This window comes from Grammomys surdaster, unplaced genomic scaffold (genome assembly GCF_004785775.1).
Source record: "Grammomys surdaster isolate TR1022 unplaced genomic scaffold, NIH_TR_1.0 126131, whole genome shotgun sequence".
NCBI lineage: Eukaryota > Metazoa > Chordata > Mammalia > Rodentia > Muridae > Grammomys > Grammomys surdaster.
The window spans coordinates 7,283,085-7,306,109 of NW_021620939.1; the positions used below are offsets into that span (position 1 = coordinate 7,283,085).

Here is a 23,025-nt window from a genome sequence, read left to right on the forward strand (position 1 = left end):
CAAGCAAGTTCCTAGTCTGCTCTGTCCCTCCCCCTCAGCCACACAAACTGGACTCGGGAAACAAAGCTTGTGTTCTCAGCAGGAAGTGCACTTTTAATCAGTGGATATGGCAGACAGCAGTGGGAGCTGGTGCCACCTTGTGGCCGGATGCTCGGGCCCTCAGCTACAGTCCATCTCAGAGTCTTCCAAATCAGTCTCTGCAGCACAGAGGTCATCCAGGGCAGCCTCTAAGCCAAAAGGAAGAGCGTTCTGAGGTTAACTGATGGTGCTGGGGCCTGGAGGCCTCCCCACGCTCCCCTAGCGTCACAGGAACTAACCAGTCCCTTCCATGCTCAGGCTTTGCTCCCTCAGCTACTGTGAGCAAAAGTGATACAAAAGCAATTCCAACAGATCTTTGTGGAAAAACCATGGCTCAGCTAGGCCAATTCAGTGGACATGATCAAATGGGAACCTATCATACTCAAAGACCCAGAGCAGGAAGGTAATGCCCACGTTGCCAGGAATGGCTCTGGAGGCAAGAGAAGAAGACTCACGGAAGTCCAGCAAAGGAGTTTGACTTTTTCATGAGCCTCAGGCAGAGGCACGTGAAGGCTAGGACAGAGTCTTTTGCTAGCTTACCTTCACAGTCAGTCACATCAGGAAGGGCTCGAATCAGCGTGCTGACTCCTGGCATCACCTGGTCGTACTGATGCAGGACCTCGACACAATGCACAGTGAAGAGCTTGTCCTTCTGAGACAGGCTATGCAGCAGCAGCACAGTGTCCCGCAGACAGCGTACCGTCTGCTTCTGCTGGTGGGTCCTTGGACCCCCTGCCCGCCGCACAGTCAGCCATTGCCTGTGCAACATCACCGTGAGAGCTCTGACTGCCTAGGGTGAGAGAGAGAGAGGGCACAGCCTGAGGTCCAGTGACTTACTCACCTCACCACTTCAAGGGAAACAGGATTGCCCTTAACCAACCGAGCGACCATGATGTTGGCCTCTGGCCCCTCACCTCTACGTTGCACTGACAGTCAGACCCAATGCCAGGTGGGGAAGGGCTCTGCACACTCAGCTTGGCCAAGAGCCATACTACCTGGAACAAGAAGAGATGGTATTCATCCTGTGTAGACGGTTGTCACAGGGCTTTCGCAGGCATTTCTGAGGTGATCTAGCTATGTCTACAACTGTTTGGCTGTACAAGTGGAGTACAAGTGGTAGTCTCAGGCTTCCAGACATGAATCTCAGCAACAGCTTACTGCTTCCAGGACCAGGATCAGGCCCCAAAGCCTGGGCAGCATTATCAGGCAACTCTGCTGAGCACCAACCCAGAATGCTTCTGTATTGCATCCACGTGAGCAGCCGCTACATTTTACCTGTTGCTGTCTGACAAACTGGCCAAAATGAATTGTAGCTTGTATTTTCCCACAAGAGGGAAGGGGACCCTGGGCTCTTGGGAAGGGGTGAAGGGTGAGCAGCATCTGAGAGTCTTACCTCTTGTTCCAGCTGAAGCCACTGTGTCTCTGAGGCCATTTTGTCAGGCCTTGATGTAATGTACATGTACAGCCTCAGGAGAAGGCAGCCTTCTGAAAAGGATGCCAGGTCTCATTCAGAGTCCCCCTTTTCATTGTAGCCTGGGGTACAAGTACAGAAGCCCTTGAGGGGCTCTGACTCTGTCCCCACCACAATCCCTCTCCCCCACTATAGGACAGTTGAGACCCGTTCTGGTCTCTTACCTGAGTGGGAGCACAGCTGCTGTGCAAGGCTGTCGTGGTCCACCAGAACGGAGAGCAGCTCAACAGCTAGTAGCATACACGACAGCGGCAGCTCTGAGCTTAGGCACTGTGGCAACACCGGGAACACACAGGAGAACCTAAAGAATGGGCACAGTTATGACACTCTCCAAAAGGACACTTAATGTAGTGAGACGTGGGTTCAAAAGCTGGTGGCCTGACTGTAGTCTACTTGATTCAAGACTGTCACAAATAAACAGGTACTAAATTTACTATTAAGAATGCTGTGATTTAAAGATGGCAGGCCTTTGGTGGGGTGTATGTGTGGTAGACATGTATAACCTCAGCACTTAGGAGGCAGGACCTACCACACAGTGAGTTGGAGATGAACCTGGGCTATAAGCAGCCAAGTCTCACCACCATATCAAAATCCCTCATTTACCCTAAAAAAGAAGACAGGCCTTCATGTGGACTTTTACCAAGTAAATGGGACAAGACTCCCTGGATCGGGGCTGCATGACTATACCCCAGGCTCCTTCCTGTGTCTGTGCTCACACAGGGGTACAGTGCATACCAAGTAAATGGAACAAGACTCCCTGGATCGGGGCTGCATGACTATACCCCAGGCTCCTTCCTGTGTCTGTGCTCACACAGGGGTACAGTGCATACCTTCAGCATGAGAAATGTTCCTTGTCTAATAGCAGAGGCCTGGCCAAGGCTCTAACAGGAACAAGCGTGGGCTTGGCTACAGCTGTCTTATGAGGTCAGTCACAGAGCAAGGCAAAGAAAGTTTTTCTCCACTTGCTGGAAAACACTGGCTTCTGTTCTGTTACCAGTGTGAAAACCTACCTACTATGATGTGTGTGTGTATGAATGAAAGAAAAAAAAATATATATTCCTATCTCCCCGTTGAGGAATGAGACAGAGACAAAGGATGGAACCCAGTCCCAAGGGCTCGGTTTGCTCTATCCACACTACCTATAGCAGCATGAGGGCGAACTGGTGTATGGGAGAGGCTGTGAACATGTAGGTATGTACCAACATGTACACATGTGACATTTCAACATAGAGCATGGAGGTGGAGTCTCCACCAGTGTGTCACTGGAAAGTCAAGGCTTACTATTTGGGATAAACTCATTTTATAGCACTTTTAAATCTGACTTTTTTTCCCTTTTGTTTGCTTGTATGCCTGTATGAGGGTATCATATCCCTTAAAACTGGAGTTAGAGAGTTGTGAGCTGCCATGTGGGTGCTCAGAATTGAACCTGGGTCCTCTGGAAGAGCAACTTAACCACTGAGCCCCCATTTTATAGCACATTCTACAAATAGGCAAGAAGTTGGGCATTCTTTAGTTGCCAGGTACTGTGGATCTCTGGGAGAAAAAAAAAAGTTGAACTTGGTTGCTTTCTGGCCTGACTAGTCCTACCTAGCCCATTAAGACTCTTGAACATAGCTGGAAAGATTCTACCTTTGGTTTCCAAGTTATTTTTTTCATAGCTGTAAAGCCTTCTTTTATGAAATGTTATGCCAGGCATGGGAGTGCACACCTGTAATCCCAGGACTTTGGAAGCAAAGGCAGGTGGATCTGAGTTCTAAGCCAGACTGGTTTACAGAGTGAGTCCCAGGTCAGTAGGGATACATAGTAAGACTGTCTCAAAAAGGAAAAAGAAGGTAAGTTACACATAGCACCATTATAAAAAGTACAGAAATCACAGGCTCTCTGCTAAGGTGGGATTTGTTTCAAGCCTGGGGACAATGACAGTGGGCAGACGGCAGGTTTTCTGGCTACTTATCATATTCTGCTTTAGAGCCCTGACAGCTTCGGTCCTGGCTTTCACCAGAAGGTAAAAGGAAGCTGTGCAGTCCATCTTGAGCACATGAACATGAATCTACAGAGAAGTATTCCATCTGCATGTGTCTGAAAGCAGTGGGCAATGGCTTATCACAGTAACTGCCTTGATACTGTCCTAACATGGTCGAATTTTTTTTAGACAAGTTTTCCTGCTTCAGGCTCTGTGTGAAGGAGTAAAGAGTCAGAAGTGTCACGTAAGCCAGCGACTGAAGGTCTTGGCTAGTAGAAGCATCCGTTAAATAGCGGAGTTCTAAATATCCTGTGTGTCAGAACAGGAAGAGGGCTCTACAAACAGAATTGGGAAATGTGTGGTTTCTGAGATTCATTCATTAAGCATGTAAGAAATAGGCAACTAGCTAGTATGAGTTGGACCTGTGAATGGCAGTTCTTCCCCATGTACTGTTTATATTGCACTGACGTGCTGTGTTCAATTTCATACTTTAGGACAGGAAAAACTAGCTAGAAAATACCATGTGGAAAAAATGATCCAGAAGTACTTTTAACAAAAAGGAATGTTACGCTCAGATAAGACTTTGTTTTTTGAGACAGGGTTTCACTGTGTAGCTCTGGCTAGTTTCAAACTCAGAGATCCACCTGTCTCTGCCTCCCAGGTGCTGGATTAGCGGTAGAGGCCACAATGCCTGGCAGAGACAAAATCTAATCAGTGGTAGTATTCGAACACAAGAACTGACCTTATAAGCACACTGTGAGAAAAACAAATGGGCAGCTAGGTGGAGGGCGGGCTGGCAGTGTTTATAATTCTTCCTATCTTGCTCATCATGTTCTCAACTCCTAAGTTAGGAACTTATAATTTTTTTTAACGATTCATTTTTTACATAGTTTGTGTATGAATGTTTTGTCTATATGCATGTACATGCAGCACATGTATGCCTGCTGGATTCCCTGGAACTGGGGTAACATGGTTGTGAGCTACAATGTGGTTACTGGGAATCAAACTTGGGTCTTATGCAAGAAAAACAAGAACTCTTAATTGCTGAGCCATCTCTCTAGCACCCCAAGTCAGTCATTTGTAACAGTGGATTTTTGTTTTGTTTATGAGCTAGATTCATTTTACTATCACTACAAACTACTGTTAAGCAGCAAGCGACCTGTGATTCATAATAGATGTGAACACAGCTGGGCATGGTGGTACATGCTTTTAATTCCAGCACTTGAGAGGCAGAGACAAGTGGATCTCTGTGAGTTGTAGGCCAGCCTGGTCTACAGAGTGAGTTCTAGGACAGCAAAATCTGTTATACAAAGAAACCTTGTCCTTAGTGGGGAATAAAAGCAGACACAAAGTGGACAACTTCCCATAAGGTCAGTTCCTGGCTACACTCCCAATCTCTATTTCCTTACAAGATGCTACCTCATTGAAATATGCTCTGTCATAAGTTCTTTACCTGATCCACATCTTGGGTTCAAAGGCCTCCTAATTCAGCCTAGGTCCAAGGGCAAGCCACTCTTCTAAAGTGGCATGCTACATGTGCCTCTGCTTACCTGGCCCCCTTCCCATTATTTCAGAATTCCCTGAAGGAAGCCATAGCTAAGTAGTAGGATTAAGTCAAGGTGTGAACAAAGTACAAAGCCACAGGTTAGACCTCAAGAGGTCAGGCAGGCCCATGGAATCATGCCTCCCGTGAGTCTTCTTTATACCTGGGCAAGAAATCAGAGGAAGCGTTTTCAGCTAATTTCACCAAAACTTTGAGGCATTGGCTCAGGACACTGGCTTGAAAATGACCTGATGTTGTAGAAGAGAAAGCCATCAGTTGGAGAAGCATCTTCAATAGTGGATGCTGGTTTTGGTCATGAGCATCTGCCCTGGAGGCTGAGATTGTATCTGCACAAGTCTGAATTAAGTTTCCATCCCTGGCAGCAGCATCGGTCCCCATGCCTGACAGTAACAGGCAGACAACTGCCCCACTGTGGCACACCAGGTGCTGAAGGACACTAAGTGAAGCCACAGAAAAGCTTTCCAAGCTATACATGGAGTCCTCTGGGCTAGCCTCTACCCCAGAGCTCACGCAGGAGGTGTGTGTCGGAGAGTCCCCAGGCGCCCCACTCTTCTTAGCAGGGGCTAAATCTTGCAGAGCCTGGCAATGTAAGCCGACGAAGAACTGTACAAGAGGGAGGAGATGCACAGCTCCAGGAAGCTGGCAAAGTGGGAAGACTCTTCTGCCTGTTACGTCTCCATCTTGTGAGCTCTCACTCCTGGCAACCAGATTCAATCCAGTGAATGCCAAGTTCTGTGCTTCTCTCAGGGCAGAGGAGGAAAATGGCCCATCAGGAGAACTGATGGTCCTGAGGCCTGAAGTCCCAGGCAAAGTACTAGAACAAAAGAAAACAGATTAGGTCAGGGACCCCAGATCACCTATCTGCCAAGTTCTTTAGCCACCTCAAACATGCCATAGTCTCCTCTGTCGGCCAGAACCAGTGACCAGTGAAGGGTATGCTTTGTGAAAAGTCCCAAACCAACTGTTTGGGAGCCTCATGCTTACCTGAGCCCTGGTGGCTGCAAGAGGGTGCCAGTAGGAACCTCAGAACAACTGCTCAGAAGGTGACAGAGACCTAGAGATGACCCTGGCACCAAAGGTTGCTTCAGGAGCAAGTTTATCAAAATAGAACCTGCAAAAGACAAGGTGATTCTAGAATGTTCTGAAATGGGAGAGTTCTTCCTCCCTCCATCCCTTCATTTTTTCTGAGACAGGGTCTATGTTGCCGCCTCTGCCTTGAATTCATGATCTTCCTGCCTCAGCCTCTGCAACTAGGATGCTAGGATTACAAGCCTGATTACTGAAGACCCTTTCTATGGCCTTAGAGGGAAGAAGTGAGGGACCCTTAGATTCACCATGTCTAAGCTACTAAACTCTGTTATGATGCTTCTGGGGGCAGAAGGCTCTGGAAAACACCTGTTCTTACCTTTAATAACAAAATAAAACATCCTTTTATCTATCGACCAACTGACTGATCTATCTACCTATGTATTAATTATAAACCTATCTGTCTATTTCTCTCATAGATATCCCCCACCTCTGCCTCTGGAACATTGGGGTTAAAACTATCACACAACACCACACCTAACTAAAATGAATTTTATTTACTTATTTTATGGGCACAGGGGATGTACCCCAGTGCACATATGGCCATCAGAAGACAACTGGGGATTGGTTCTCTCCTTTGATTATGTGGGTCCTAAGGATTGAACTCAGGTTGTCAGACTTGGTGGCAGACACCTTTACCCACTAAGCCACCTCACCAGACCACACTGTTTCTTTCTCAGTCACAGATGCCAATGTGCCCAAATACTCTAAAGGACGCTTGGGACAGGGTTCTCAGACAATCCCCCCAGGCAGTTCTGTGCATCGCTGAAGAAAACGGGTGCCACGCAGGCTCCCACAGAAAAGCAGGTCTGCTGGTACCTTGAGTATTTTTTTTCTGCACCCAACTGTCAGCAAGAATGTTCTGCTGCACATCTTGCTTCATGAGGTTACCTCCCAGATGGGTTTTATTATCTGAAACTAGAAAAAAAAATGTGAATCTAAAGCTGAACAAAAAGAACAGGCGTTCCAGAAACTCCTACGTATAATGTTCAAAAGACTGGATAATCTCTTTAAACTCAGTCAAAACAGAGCCGGAATAGCTCTAGATCCCTAAAAAGAGAACCCGTTTGCTTCACTTAAAATGGCGCAATACGGTGAAAACAGTAATCACCACTTTACCCATTTTTCTTTTTAAGTCACAGTCATTTGTTTCACAGAGCAACCCTACGATTAAAGGTCACGTTAGCAGTTTCACATATAAAGAAACTGAAACACTGAAGTAATGTGCACTTGCCCAGATCACAGAAGCTGTTAAGTAGTGTGGTTGAGACTTATATCCAGACTGTTCTGCCTGCTTGTAACCTACCATGTAGTGCCCCATTAATTGGGGTCACCAAACTTGTAGCTACAGTTTCTCAAGAGAACAGTGGCAGTGCTGGGAAGAGAGGCAGTATGTCAAATTATAAAGTGATACAGGAGAGTCTCAGAGGCCCCTTGAAGGACTCGCAACCTCAGTGTGTCTCTACATGTCAAACTGTTGATGCCCAGACACTAAGAAAAACCCTGTTGTTTAGGTACTAGTTGGGGCAGTCCATTATACAGCAACCAAGTACTAATATTTGACTTACCCTCTTGGCCCACCAGAAATTTGTGTCCTGCCTCAGTCTGACAGGGGTGGATCAGAGGCGTGTTAGCACTAAAAGACTCCTTTGTAGGGAAAGTTGTCTTTCCAACATGTGGAGAACATGCTTCTGACTTTAGAACCACAGAAGAGCCTTTCCTAGGACTGGAAAGAGTTAACTATGAGCATAGTTAGGATTCTGTTAAAATACCTGGTTCTTAAATTTCTAACATAAATTTTTCATAGCTAGACATTTTGACTAGAGGTTTTATGGGCATGTCAGTTTGTGTCAAAGGTAGCATTTATTTTCATAATCTCTTAGGCATCCAAAAACAAAGTTTTAAATGTTGAGCACCCAATTTTTAGTAAACAGTGCCTGGACCCAAAAGATAGGTCAGCATCAAGAGTAAATACTACTCTTGCAGATCTAAGATCCGCTCCCAGGACCCTTGTCTGAGAGCTCATAAGTGTCTGTAGCTCCAGCTCTAGGGAATCCAATGCCCTCTTCTGGGCTCTGTAGGTAATTGCACGCACAAACACACAAATGTATATAATTTTCAAAAGAACCTTCACAACAAAGAGGGTCTATCAGAAAGTGTATTGGAAACTGAGTAAGCTCCTTGGTGCTGATCACACAACATCCAGGCCTTCTTCCTATTGCTGAGGGGTGAAGAAGTGAGGGTAAACTTCCTCATCTCTCCGTCTCACCTGAAGCATGCAAGGCAAGTAGAGTTCAATCTCACACTCTACCCAACAGGAGCAAAGGCAGGAAAATGTTGCATACCAGAAAGAGTTCAAATGTCAAGGCTGACAGACACTGAGAGACGCTATGGGAGGCAGAGGGCAGGACACAGATTGTTAACAAGCTGAGCAGCAAAGGAGGGGCTGTGAGACAAAGGTCCCAGATAGCAAACGAGCAAAAATATTTTGAGTAGCCAGGACTAAAATACATTCATGCTTAGGGAAGGGAGGCAATGTTAATTAAACAAATTACATAAAAATGGAGGCTGGTCTATTTTCAGAAATTTGAAGGAAGGCCTACCCTGAAGGTGGGGTTGTACCACACCATAGCCTGGGGCCTAGGATGGGCTACAAAGGGGACACGAGGAAACTAGCTGAGCACCAGCTTTTGTCTCTCCCTGTTTCCCGATCCACTCAGCTGCAAGTTCCTGCTGCCATGTCTTCCCCGACATGGACTGCATTCCCTGCACTGAGAGCCAAAGAGAAAGCACACGAAGAATGAAGACACGTAGAATGAAGACATCTCTACTGCAATGGCTCAGACCACATAGCCTCAGCCGAGCCACCTGTGTGCATCCTTCAGCAAAGAGGGCCTCAAAACAAGCCCTTCATCCCAATAACCCAGACAGCTGTCAGGCTTTTTGCAAAATAATGCCAAACTAAACTATGGGTCCAGCGTCCTCCTTACCTGAGCTGGGAAACGCAGGGAGCTGCTAGTTTATTTGTTCGTTCGTTGCTCTGAAGCTTTGTCCTTAATTCATTCATTTCTGCATCTTTAAACTGGAGTTCCGACTGCAGTGACTGGAGCTGAAAAGTCAAAGATATCTGTGGTGGCACTACACTATACACACACAGAAACATGAGCGTGCTGGTGCACACCTTTAACACTCAGGAAGCAACAGCAGCTGTGGGGAAGCTCTGTGATTCCACAGATTGATTGAGTTTTGAGGCTGCCAGGGTTACAGAGTGAGTCTGTTTCAAAAACAAACAAAAATCAACAAATCCCTTAGCTTCCAAACTTCAAGCTAGTAAAGAAAAAAGATGAAAAATACATTATCAAAGTCTGCTGTGATATAAATGTCCTCAGATATTATTAGCCTGTTTTCCCTTAAAAAAAAAAAAAACCCTCCAGAAAGATGTGTCAGACTCTGCTGTGGAAGCAGTTTATGAGGGTTCAAAAACCAGCCCACTGTGTGTTCAGCGTCACTGACTCTAACAGATACTTAGCATACTTGGCTGGACTGAGGATCAGAGAAAGTGATGGCTGTACAGTACCCAGCACAGAGCTGGTGAGACGCCTTATCTCAGCAGTGACATGCTTTGTGGGCCCCATCCCACCCCACCCCACGCTCTGCTCCCCAAACTGCTGTCAAACACTCCATCCTCTTCAGCTCTCACAGGGACTGGCTGCAAATATCATCTGTTAGTTACTTAGCAGTACAGAATTCTAGGTCTTCTTGGAAGTCTGAGCAGAAGCAGAGGTTCAGAAGTTTAAGGGCATCCTTGGCTACAAAGTGACTTTAAGGCCAGCCTGGGCTACATTACCAGATCAGAATAATGTTTGGGCTTCCCAACAACCTTTCCTCTGTGGTGGGTTCAAAGGATATGTGCATATAAAACTTGCTGGAAGAGGTAATGGAGGCGGCCAATAAAGCTGCTGTCCAGGCCACTGCTCCTTATACTGTGAGGGGGTGGAGCTCGGATCCCTGACTGAAGCATCGACTTGTTTGTTCTAAAGGAAAGTGGTGATAAAGACGAGTACCTACACCAGGCAGTGGTGGCTCATGCCTTTAATCCCAGCACTTGGGAGGCAGAGGCAGGCAGATTTCTGAGTTCAAGTCCAGCCTGGTCTACAGAGTGAGTTCCAGGACAGACAGGGCTACACAGAGAAACCCTGTCTCGAAAAACAAAAAAACAAACAAACAAACAAAAAAGATGAGTACCTACCATTTTTCTTTGAACATGGTCTCCCTTTCCTACCTCTGACTGAGACTCAAATGATACTTATCATCTCTTTTGTTTCAGAACTGGTCTGAAAATAGGCTGCTTTTTTTTTTTTTTTTTAAATTTTAAGTTTGAGATGAGAGAACCTTTTATTTGGCTTTTTGAAAAAGGATCTCACTGTATAGCCCAGGCTGGCCTTGAACCCATGGTAACCCTGTTGTACCAGCCTCCCAATTTATGCCCAGCTGAGGAAGTTTTTTTCGAGATAGGGTTTCTCTGTGTAGCCCTGGCTGTCCTGGAACTCACTCTGTAGACCAGGCTGGCCTCGAACTCAGAGATCCGCCTGCCTCTGCCTCCCAAGTGCTGGGATTAAAGGTGTGCACCACCTCTGCCCGTCCGAGGAAGCCCAAATCTTAACTGTGCTCTGGAGTTCTGAACTGTGTGAGTACATCCAGTCAGAACCCCTGCTTGCTAGAGCAACAGTCTCACAACAGAGAATCTGAGGTTTCTGGTTTACGTCATCTGAAGCCCTACTGTGTCCCCGTCTTCCTAGACTTGGATGTGGCAGCTTATATATTTCCCTCTGGCTAAGCCGAGCCAACTGAATTTCTTATCTACCAAGGAGCCCTAATTCAAGCCTATCCTAGAAATTCTAAGCTAGTGATTTGTTCCTCCCAAGAATAACAACCACAGCAAGGTAGAGTTTCATCTTAGTCCTTGTCCAAAACAAATGCAGACCCTGGAAGAAAGGTACACGCCATTCACTGAGGGCAGAGAGTACTTCAGACAAACAATGGTTGAATATTTCCAGGCAACATTGGTTATTGCTTCTATTTTGTTTATTTTATAGAGACAGTGTCTCACTTGACTGGCTTGGAATTCATCGTGTAGTCTAGGCTGGCCTAGAGCTCATAGAGATCCCCCTGCCCCTGCCCCTGCCCCTGCCCCTGCCCCTGCCCCTGCCCCCTGAGGCTAAAGGCGTGTCCAACATGCCCAGCCTTGGTTATTGTTTCTAATGTAATTCAGTGAACAGGCAACACTACTGTCCGTAGCGTGCAAGATCACTGTTCTAGCTCACCTTTTTGGAGAACTCCTTTTCCTTTTCACTGAGTGCTTGAGTCTTTTCTTGCTCAAGAAGGAAATGTGATCTTTTCTGTTCTTCTAAAACGGATTCTGTCTGATGCAGCGAGTCACGCAAAATTTTAATTTCTCCATTCTTAATTAGGATTTCTTCTTCCATTGCTTTCAGCTGTAAATTTACCCAATCAACAGATATTCAGCAAGAACAGTTTCAGAATACACTCACCACTTACATACAGATTCTTCCAGCTTTACCACTATGGATCCCACCCTCCACAGACAAAAATTTCATGTTGTATTTCTGGTTTTCTCAGGTACCTACAGATTACCAAATGAAAGGTGTATGACAGCTTGCAAAACTAAGGAAATAGCAACCAGTATGATGACATGTTTCTGAGGTAAAGACATAGGCTGTGGAGGCTGGAGAGATGGCTTAGCAGCTAAACACACTCACAGCTCTTACAGAGGACCCAGGTTCTGGTCTCAGTACCAGTATCAGGTGGCTCAGACCAGCTGTGATAATTCCAAAGGATGCAACACCCCTGACCTTCACAGGAACCGGCATGCATGCAGTGCACATAAACTCACAGGTTCACATATACACCCAGAGTAAATAAAGTTTCAGGCATTCCTTCCCCAACCTTCTTTCAGTTCAGGGGAATGAATCTAGATGCTTGTTTTAAATTTTTTAATAGATTTTACACATGTTTTTTAATACATAAATGAATGAATCAGCTACAAATAAGTTGAGCCCTTAAGTTAGGGCTGGAAGTGTAGCTTAGCAGTAGAGTGTCTGTGGATAGCATGTGTGAAGGTAAAGTCCTGGGTTCATTTCTCAACAACAGAACCAAACAGGCAAAAACAAAAAAAAAAAACCCCAAAAGTTACATACCTTTTCTTTAAGTTCTTTGTATTGTATCTGAAGTACTTCTAATTCAAAATTATCTTTAACTAGAGTATCTTCTCTGGTTTTCCTTATAAGATTATTTGGTAACCCATCTAATTGACGGACTTTATGAGCACCTGTATAAAAAACAGTTCCCATTAGGCTGAGCTCGGTGGTACAGAACTGTAATCTCAACACATGAGAGGCTGAGGCACAGGGATCTCAAGTTCAAGGCTAGCCTATTTATAGATGGAGAACCTGTCTGGGGAAAAAAACAAAACAAAACCAAAACAACCCATGTATACTTGGGGGCTCATTACCTTTGTCATAAAATGCAAAAGGAGTCACTCTTGAAAGCCAAATTGAGAAAGACTCAGTAATCAGTATTTAACAGCTCCAAGCTCAGAACATGATATGAACACAAAGAATCCTTATGGCACAGCATATCTGAATACTCTCCCTTTACACCTCACCCACTTTCTAGAGTCTCAGCTAATAGCTGAAAGGAGGTTGCACTGGCTGTGACGCTATCATAAGTACTATTTATGCTAGGCATAGGATCTGCTGGTTTTTAAAGACAGATGGTGAACAAAATGGATACATTCCTGGGGGAGGTAGGGCTCCAGGGATGGAGTAAGTTAGAGTATCGGATGATGAGCCAAGGAAGGAGGAGGCGTTGCCTTGTGCCACTGCTTGGAAAGTAGTGGCTAACCACTGTCGTATAATACAGCTGGTCAGCAATGAGTGTTTTCCAGTGCTCATTTCCAGAGATGGAGGACCAACCACATTTCCAGGGATAATCCTATTTTCCAGATGCTTTAAGTGCTAAGTATAGCAAGGTGCCCATCAATCTCTTCTGACACTTAACTTAATATTCCCCAAGATTGTAAGCTCTAAGAAGGAAAGCGGCTTTGGCATTTCTTGCCTATTGCTTGTGGTTGTTGCCATTCCTAACCTTTGGGCAACTAGCATTGGATGTGTAAGAACCTCTTTCATCTCTTGCCTCTGCTAGACGCTTTCTATGCTCTTCTGCCCAAGGGTTACAATGGGGGTGCATCGAAATCCTCACACATGGGTTGTGACGGTCCTGAGGTGATCGTAGTCATGTTTCAAGGAAAATAAATAACAGTCTAGCCGTCTATATTTCAAATCTGGATATGTGAGGCTCTTTGACATTCTGAATGTTACCACCAATTCAAAGGACTTTTTGAAACAGAACCACGCTAGATCGGGTGCTATTTTGTTTTATAAAGGGAGAGGGCAACGTCGGTGCAAGCCGCCAGTACCAAAGTTACCAGGCTGAAGAGGTCTGCACCATCCGCCGGGGGAAAGGCCCCCACAGGCACTCACTGGACAGGTTCCGAGGCGCGACTGGGCACTGGCTCAGGGCCTGTGACGCGAGGATGTCGAGTTCCTCTAGGTCGTCCGCAGTAAATTCCGCGTGCTCGCCGAATGGGTCTTCGGGGTCCGGGACTGTGGTCTCAGAGAAGCTCCGGGCCCGCTTGCTCGGAGGGTTCTCGATGGACCGAGACAGACCGGGGAAAGGCTCCAGGCCGCCACTCTGCTTCCTGTGGCTGTTTGGTGCGGGAGTCCCGGCCATGACTACTTTCAGCCCGCAACATCCGAGGATGCCAAGCACAGCCTTGTCCGCAGAAAGCCTAAGCTGGCCCAACCGCCCGCGCGCCGCCGTTCCCCTCAGCTACTAGCGTCTCCCCAGCCTGCGGGCCAATCAGCTGCCAGCTACCGGGCACAGATGGGTGACGTATACAGAGCGCGCCGTTACCCGAGACAGGTTCCTGCAGGTCTGGGTTCAGTACCTATGGGTCCCTGGTAATGCCAGGACACTGCAGTGTTGTCAGGATTACCCGGGTTGCGAGATCGAGGAGCGTCTGCCCGACCACACCTGTGGCTGTTCCCCTGGCATTTTGTAGAATACAGAGCCTTAGAGAAGCAGTTCGCCTTGAGTCAAGGCAGGCAGCGTTCAGAGGTCAGCTCTCCTCGCGGACCTTACTCCTCGCGGCTGACCCACCTTTCACGTGTCCAGACTCTTTTAGGGAGGAGGCTTGAGGAGGAGAAGGAATGCTGTTCTTCTGGAAGCAGGGGTTTTCCAGGATAACAAATATTTCAAGTACGTATATTTGAGAAAAAGTCTGGGAAGGATGGTGTGCCTCCTATTCGGAACTGCTCCAAATGTTAACTTCCATTTATTTCTTGGAGAGTCTTTATGTCCCAAGTGGTGGTTGCATAGAGACGAATGAAGCTCAAGAAGTCGAGGAAGGCTCGCTGGGAGTGGTCTTTGAATTGCCCAACAGATTGAGGGGAAAATAGCAAGAAAAAAAATGGGTTAGGAGGCTGACGCCTGATGTTTCTGAGAAAACTTCAACTTCGACAAGGATGACAAATGGAAGTGACTGCGGCAGAGAGAGGAGGTAAAACTTGACGAAGGAGCAAAGATATGAGTTGGGCTTGATTGTATGACAGGCTTTTATGAGCAGAAGTGGTGGGCAGAACATTTACCAGAAATGGGGGATTAGCAAGACGTTTCTACTCCTTTGCTCAGTGCCAGACTTAGCTTGTGAGCCTATCAATAGTTGCTGGGGCATCGGTGAAAAGGAGAGTGCTAGAATGCCTCAGGCCTGCCTTCCCCTCCCTCATTTTTTCATGTGTGAGTGTTTTACCTGCATGCATGTGTGTGCGTCACATGCACGCCTGATGCCTACAGCAGTCAGGAGGCATTGGATCACTTAGAACTGCCTTAGTTTCTTGATTCAGCTGCTGGTAGTTTCCCATAGCTGCCCAACAGAATGTTGAGTGTTTAAGCCTCCAAGCACTCCCTGTGCCCCCTTTGAAAGTGTCTTGACACAGAACCAAAGCTGGCTGGGAACTCCAGAATGTCCTCCCTCCCCTCTGAGTGTTGGGATTATAGACATGAACCACCATGTCCAGCTGTCTTTGTGTTTTGAGATGGCCTCAAACTTTCAATCCTCCTGTCTCAGTCTCTAAGTGCTAGAATTGTGAGTGTGGGCTACCATGCCTGGTTGATTGCCTGGATCTTAATAGCTAAGATCTCTGGTTCTGAAAAAAGGATATTGTCAGGAGGGATTAGATTCCACCAAAATAAAAGAGAAGTACCTTCTTTTGGGAGCAGGGGGCTATGACTGCTGATAAGTATTTTCAGCAGCATGGGGCTGGGTGCCAGCTGGCAAGGTCCTATGGGCCTAAAGCCCAAAGAAGCTGCTTTTTGGAGATGACCAAAGCAAGCTGATTTGTTTGTTTTATATGTTTGGGTGTTTTGCTTGCATGTATGTCTGAGGCCAGAAAAGGACATCAGCTCCATTGGAACTGGAATTACAGTGAGCCACCGTGTGGGTGTTGGGAATTGAACCCAGAACCCCTAGAAGAGCAGTCAGTGCTATTAACTACTGAACCATTTCTCTAGTCCCCAGCCTACTGTTTTAAAATTCGGATTCTCCTGCATCAGCTGCCCGAGTGCTGGGTTTACAGGAATGCTAGCTGGGCTTGATGGTGCAGGGCTGGAATTCCTGCTATTCAGGAACCTTAGGCAGGGGCCTCACAAATTCAAGGCCTCGCTGGCCCTAAACTAGATCAATGTCACCCTGAGGAATTTAGTGAGAGCCTGTTTCATAAAAGAAGATAATATCCTCAGGAAAAGCTTATTGTTTCCAGTTTTACGAATGGCCTAGAAGGCAAATCAGAAATTCTGTGCTTCTCAATGAGGTGTTTCAGTAAATACAGATGGGGGCAGGACAGTGTTAAGGTATCTGCTTAGAATATTCAGGGCTCTGGATTTGATTTCCAGCATCCTGTCTCTCCTAAACTAGGGTCACATAGCAAGGCATGATGGCACAAACCTGTAATCACAGCACTTGGGAGGTTGAGGCAAGAAGATTCTAAATCAAGGCCTGTCCCGTCTGTGCTACACTACCTGAACCCCCTCCTTCCCAAACAAGACTGATTTCTGTTTTGGAGTTTCTTTACTTGGTGGTTGACAGATAAAATCTGGCAAGAATATGATCAGGGAAGAGTAACTGTAATTTTTTTCTTCTGGAATTGGGGTCTCAAACAGAAGGCTCTTGGCTGAGCTACATCCCCAGCCCTCTTTTTACTTTTACCCAGTCATGCTTTCAAGATGTGATCCTCTGGCCTCAGCTTTCCAAATAGTTAGGATTTTCTAAAGGAAGGATTGGTGAAAACACAGCAAAAGGCTTGGATGACCTCACTGCTTTGTAGAGGGTCTTCCTCTGTGCATGCTTGCTGTGTGTGTGTATCTCCTCACCACTAAGATGTCTAGTAAAAACAACAAACACAGAGCTGGGCATAGTGCTGCATGCCTTTAATCCCAGCACTCAAAGGCAGGCCTGGTCTACAGAGTCCCAGGGCTACACTGAAAAACCAAAACAGTGGGGCTTGACTTTACCTCAGATCACTGTGGCTGCAAATGGACTAAAGGGTAAATGGTAGAAATCAGAAGGGAAGAAATGGTGTTGCCTTAGAGCTATAGTCCTGTGGGTTGAAACCCCTTTGGGGGTTGAACATCAGATATGATTCCTAACAGTAGCAGAATTAGTTATGAAGTAGCAATGAAAATAATGTTATGGTTGGGGGTAGCCATAGCATGAGGAACTGTATCAAAGGGTCACAGCATCTGGATCCTTTGGTTGAGAGCTGCTGCCTCAAAGCCTAATTGTTAAAAAAAAAACTTTGGCTTGTTTTTTTTTTGTTTTTGTTTTTTTTGAGACAGGGTTTCTCTGTGTAGTCCTGGCTGTCCTGGAACTCACTCTGTAGACCAGGCTGGCCTCAAGCTCAGAAATCCACCTGCCTCTGCCTCCCAAGTGCTGGGATTAAAGGCGTGCCCACCACCGCCTGGCATTTTTTTAAGCACTGAAAAATGCTAAGCCAGGGAGAAACAAAGGATGAGTTATGAGTTGTGGTTTACCAAGGTCACTGTTCTTCCCCCTTTGCATGACATGTGAGTATACATGTGAGTACATGGTGAAGTCCAAGCTTAGGAATTTTATTCATTGAGGCAGGTTTCAAGTGAATCCAAACTTCACCTCTACAGCTAGGCTAGCTATCCAGCTTGCTCCAGGGATCCCTTGTCTCTGCCTGAGTTCAAGCAGTTATCTTTATATACACAAACAAACGTGGCAACGTTGATATGAAAGGCAAGTGGGTTTTTAAAAATTTTTTCAGTATAGAAGTGAGTTTATTCAGGGCATGGAGAGGGGAGTTGAGAGGGTAGTAAAGACAGAGAAAGGCAGAGAAAGAGAAGAGTAGAGGTCGGCCATGAGCATGTGGAGGGAGGGAGGGGCGAGGACAGTGAGAGTGAAAGGCAAGTGGTTTTTATTTATTTTTTACAGACTATTTCCTTTTACTTACCTCTGAAGAATTATCCCACTAGATAAACAAGCACACAGAATGATAGGCTTTTAAATGAGTTTAATTCAAAGTGGTACAGAATTCAGAATACAATGAAGATGGAACAAGGCTCTAGTGGGATTCTAGACTAGGTTCACTTTAAATTCACAGCTGAGGTAGGAATTGCTGAACACTAAAGACAAGGAGCCATTGCATTGTTCACTTTATTCATTGTTTTTTTTTTTTTTTTTACAAAAGTTTATTACAATGTACAACAACAGGCTCCAGGATAACACTTCATCCTAGCTATTAGGTGGCAAAGATGTTATGGCAGGGAATCCAGATGGTTACATAGGGATGGAGGAGGAGGGTCACGTCACCTCCGATGTGAGGAACAGCTTACTTTTTGCCAGATTTCTTAATTCCACCTGTGGCTGCATTAAAAAAAAAAAAAAAAAAAAAAAAAGTCCAGTTAGGGAGAGATCTTGTTATGGCTGCAAAGCCTCATAGGGTCCCAGGATTAACTGGCTCTTGTGCTGGGTGTTTGCTTTGGCACAAACATGCCTAGCTCCTCTATTGAGACCACTTCTAGGAAGGCAGAACACGGCTGAGGGAGGGCAAGGCAGCAGCTGTGCCCTGCTCTGCATCCATACTGTGTGTCCTTCAGATTAGCTTAGTAACTCTCCTGCACAGCAACCTACCTTACAGGGAAGTCAGTCTTGATGTGTGGTGTTCTCCAGGGCTATAGGCTGGTACACGAGAAGCCTCAATTCTCAGCTGGTAGTCTGACTTCCTGTTCTGTAGTGTTTTATTTTCTTTAAGGCAGTGTCTTATTAAACAGCTCGGGTGGGCTTCAAATTCACCCTCCATTTTTTTTTTTGTGGGCTTTTTTGTTTTGTTTTTGCCTTTTTCTTTTTTTCCCCTCCTTACTGTTTTGTTGGTTTGATTTTTGAGACAGGGTCTCTGTGTTAGCCCTGGATGTCTCAAAACTCACTCTGTAGACCTGGCTGAACTCAAGACTTGCTTGCCTCTGCCTTGTGAGTGCTGGGATTAAAGCCACTACTACTTGGTTTTCTTTTCTTTTTTTGAGAAAGAACACAGAAGTTGGTGGATAGGGAGGTGGAGAAGGCCTGGAAGGAATTGGGGCAGGAGAAAACATGGTTGAGTATATTGCATGAAAGAGGGTTTTATTTAATCCCAGCACTTGGGAGGCAAAGACAGGCGGATTTCTGAGTTCAAGGCCAGCCTGGTCTACAGAGTGAGTTCCAGGACAGCCAGGACTACACAGAGAAACCCTGTCTAGAAAAACCAAACCAAAAAAAAAAAAAAAAAAGAGGGTTTTAGTCAGATGTAGTGGTGCATGTGACTGATCCCAGCACTCAGGAGGCAGAGTCAGGAGGAGCTCGGTAAGTTTTAAACCAGCCAGGTCTACATATTGAGTTTCAGCACAGCCTGGACTATGTACAGCAGTGGTTCTCAACCTTCCTAATGATGTGACCGTTTAATAAAGTTCTTCATGTTGTGGTGACCACTAACCATGAAATTACTTTTGTTGCTACTTCCTAATTTTGCTATTGTCATGAACTGTAATATATACACTGCAAGTATCTGTGTTTTCTTATCATCTTAGATAACCTGTGAAAGGATCATTCGACCCACAAGTTGAAAACCACAAATAGAGACTTGTCTCAAAACATTCATCCTTCTGCCTCAGGCTCTCCAGGTGTTAGGATTATCGGTGTACAGCACCATGCTAAGCTCTACCTAGGAAATCTACCTTCTAATCGCACATTAAAATTTCCCCCTTTATATTTTATGTGTGCATGTGTGGGCCAGAAGCCCACGTAGTGTCCCCCATCAACCAGATTTTTTGAGGTAGGATTTTTTTACTGGCCTGGAGCTTGCCTAGTAGGCTAGATCAGTTGGTCAGAGAACCACAGAAACTTGCCAGTCTTTGACCACAGTGGTAGGATCATAATTAGACACCACTTTGCCTGACTATTCTTTTTTTTCTTTTTCTTTTTTTGGGTTTTTCGAGACAGGATTTCTCTGTGTAGCCCTGGCTGTCCTGGAACTCACTCTGTAGACCAGGCTGGCCTCGAACTCAGAAATCCACCTGCCTCTGCCTCCCAAGTGCTGGGATTAAAGGCGTGCGCCACCACCGCCCACCACCGCCCGACTTGCCTGAGTTTTCTTATGTGAGTTATGAGTATCCAACTCAGATCTCCATGCTTAGCAGGCGAATCTCTCTAGTCCCTCAATGCACAGTTTTAAAAATCAATTTTTAATTTTATTTGTATGCATGTCTTACTATATTTATGTCTGTAAGCCATGTGCATGCCTGGTCCCTGCACAGCTTAGAAAAGGGTGTCAGATCTCCTAAAGCTGGAGTTACGGATAGTTGTGAATGACTATGTAAGACCTGGGAACCAAACCTCGGCCCTCTGTCAGAGCAACAGTACTCTTTACTGCTGAGCCACCTCTCTGGTCCCTTCTTATTCAAATTACATTTAACTCATTGAATGGATGCATATACCAGTGCACACACATGTGCCACACTACATGGGTAGAAATCAGGGGACAACTTTCAGGAATTAGACAATCCTACCACATAGATCCCAGGGACTGAACTTGGGGTCCTCAGGCTGAGAGACAGGTCTTTTACCCAAGGAGCCACCTCATGGTTCTCTCATAACTACACATTCTAAACTGTGACATTACAACACACTATCTACCATCTTATATTCCTAGAGACTGGTTTTATTATGCCTTCATTTTATTCAATTTTAAAAATGCCAATACCACCCACTAGATAATTAGTGAAATGGTTGTCCAATCATCTATGCCTCTTTTAAGGAAGAAAGCACAGCCTAGCAGTGGGGGTGCACACTTTTAATCCTAGCACCCAGGAGACAGAGGCTGGTGGGTCTGAGTGAGGCCAGCCTGGTCTACATAGTGAGTTCTAGGGCAGCCAAAGCTACACAGAGATCCTGTCAGAAAAAGAACGAGGGCACAAAAGAACCACAACAAAACAAATCTTTTTTTTTTTGGTTTTTCGAGACAGGGTTTCTCTGTATAGCCCGGGCTGTCCTGGAACTCACTCTGTAGACCAGGCTGGCCTCGAACTCAGAAATCCGCCTGCCTCTGCCTCCCGAGTGCTGGGATTAAAGGCGTGCGCCACCACCGCCCGGCAACAAAACAAATCTTAATAGTCTAGGCACAGAGGTACATCCCAGCATATCGAGGTCAAGGTCACGGGACGAGGAAATCCACAATGGATGGAGCTCAGTGACACTAGTACTAGTTGGATTTCCTTTATCAGAAATTCCTGGGTCCACGAGTATTTAGGATTTGGGGAACATTTGCATATATGTGCTATTTCAGAGATGGGACCCAATTGTGAACCCAACATTTATTTATGCTTCACCCCACCCCCATGCATATGGTTTTAAGTTAATGTAACACAACACCTCCAGCGCCTCTGCATTTGACTGCAATCCAACATCCAAGGCCTGGAGTGGGATTTTCTTCTGGTGTTAGGTCTCAACTCTGGGACACTTTGGATTTACAGATTATAAATGCTCAGTCTGTACAGGATTTCACCAAGGTCTGACCTCCTTATACATAATCACAGATTAACGGTGCCAGATACCTGACCTCGTTTTAAAAAGTAATCTGAAGAGCTAAAATTTCATTGCTATGTGGGTAAACAATAGATCAAATCCAATGCAATAGGTCTTGGGGTGACAGTTCTGGTATCTGTGACACCAATAACAGGCAGAAATAATCGCTAGTCAGAAAATGCAAAATAGTGCTTTTATAACGCACACAAAGCCAGGCTGGTGGCACAGGCTCTAATCTTAGCAATCTAGGTGAAGGCAGGAGAATCTAAAGTTCAAGGCCAGCCTCAGAAACTTTTAATAACGGTAGAGGACTTGTCTAGCAATTAAAAAACAAAATAACAAAAAAATGGGTTAGAGAGCTGGCTCAGCATTTAGGGTACTGGCTGCTCTTCCAGGGGAGCTGGGTTCAATTCCCAGCTCACAAGCATCTGTTAACTACAGTCCCAGGAGACCTGACCCTTGTCTGGTCTCCCAGGGCACTGCCCACACACGGTATACAGATATGCATGAAAAATACTCATGCGTTTAATACAAAACTCCGAACTTTTCTTAATTCGATATTAGGACTCCTGGACCTGTGGTTCACTCTTAAGAGGCAAAATCGTGGGCAAGGTTATTTTAGCAAGGCACAGAGAGAGAGAGAGCATGGAGCATAGGGAACGGCTCAAGAGGGAGTGTTTGCTTTACACAAATGAGTTTGCTCCCCGGCATAGCCACAAAACAAAATAGCACCCAGGGGAAAATACATGTTAAGAAGCCTGGACTTTTATCCTTTAGTCTAGATAGCACCCAAAGGTGACTCAGAACTCAATATCATTACAGATAATTCGACCAGCAAGTTAAAAAGTCCTATGTTCTAAGGTTAACAACCTATAAAGAAGTAGTGAATTACTAGTTTGGAACCAGAAACTGGACGATACTCAGAAACTTAGCTATATGTATCTGTCAGGCGTACATGTTGGTGTTTCCATTTCTGTACCTCCTCCATGAACTGGAAGCCCAAGACTGTTTGAGAGGCAGAAGATTTCATTTCTTGTCACGTTTCCACTCCCGCCCCTTGGAACTGCACAAACCCAAGGCAAGAGGCTTGGCCAGCGTGTACACCAGACCCTGCAGTTCACCAACGACCCCCGGAACAGACCTGCCTGCCCTCGGATACCTACACTAGCTCGATCTTCACTTACCCAGGGGGCCCTTCCCCGCGGCCTTGGCTTTTAGCTCCTCGAGTTTCTTCTGTTCCTCCTTTTGTTTCTGCTTGAAAGCTTTATCTTCCTGCGGAGAGGCAGAACAGGTTCACTCCAGCCCAGTCGCCCATTCCCTCAGCGCCCTCCCGGCCTCCGCTCCCTTCCTTACCTCGTCCATCTCCTTGGCCTGCTTCTTGGGCTGTTTCAGGGGCTTCTTTTTGCCACCTGTGGGCGACACGAGCATGCTCGGCCCATCCCCGCCAACCATCGCCCTCCCGATGTTCCCCATCCATCCGTCCCCCCATCCCCAAATAGCCTTACCTTCCCGGCCCGACATGGCGCCTCTAGCCCCTTCACCAGACCCTGATCCTAAGCCGGAAACCCGGCTCACAGCCTGCGCCTATGCAGCACCTATGCGTGGCCCCTGATTGGCTGCTAGGCAGGAAGTTGCCCACACGTATTTTA

The 23,025-nt window shown here is 46.0% G+C and overlaps 1 protein-coding gene and 1 long non-coding RNA gene across 3 annotated transcripts; both read right to left on the reverse strand.

Moving 5' to 3' along the window:
• Positions 1-67: 67 nt before the first annotated feature.
• Positions 68-14,094, reverse strand: Atrip (ATR interacting protein). 2 transcript variants are annotated; one of them, XM_028756690.1, is made up of 13 exons: positions 13,725-14,094; positions 12,381-12,511; positions 11,487-11,657; positions 9,153-9,271; positions 7,731-7,888; positions 6,982-7,080; positions 6,061-6,187; positions 5,219-5,890; positions 1,714-1,850; positions 1,472-1,563; positions 993-1,073; positions 619-868; positions 68-227 (listed from the first exon to the last, which is right to left on the reverse strand). In XM_028756690.1, exons 1-13 carry the CDS (start codon positions 13,972-13,974, stop codon positions 160-162), a joined length of 2,355 nt encoding a protein of 784 aa, XP_028612523.1. In that variant the 5' UTR covers positions 13,975-14,094; the 3' UTR covers positions 68-159. The 2 variants fall into 2 exon arrangements, with proteins under 2 accessions (XP_028612523.1, XP_028612524.1); XM_028756691.1 differs by having other exon boundaries at positions 1,472-1,560; positions 13,725-14,035.
• A 3,723-nt stretch (positions 14,095-17,817) lies between these two features.
• On the reverse strand, positions 17,818-23,005 carry LOC114611876. Its single transcript, XR_003709909.1, has 4 exons — positions 22,882-23,005; positions 22,730-22,785; positions 22,561-22,648; positions 17,818-18,187 (listed from the first exon to the last, which is right to left on the reverse strand). It is a non-coding gene; the product is annotated as an uncharacterized LOC114611876 (long non-coding RNA).
• Positions 23,006-23,025: the final 20 nt, after the last annotated feature.

What these genes read in the sequence shown, in the direction of transcription:
- Atrip (XM_028756690.1), bottom strand. Translation starts at nt 13,974, where the DNA reads ATGGCCGGGACTCCCGCACCAAACAGCCACAGGAAGCAGAGTGGCGGC. An exon ending in CGCGCCTCGGAACCTGTCCA is followed by an intron (nt 12,512 to 13,724) that starts GTGAGTGCCTGT and finishes TTTTTTATACAG; the next exon opens with GTGCTCATAAAGTCCGTCAA. An exon ending in ACTGTCAGTGCAACGTAGAG is followed by an intron (nt 869 to 992) that starts GTGAGGGGCCAG and finishes CTCTCACCCTAG; the next exon opens with GCAGTCAGAGCTCTCACGGT.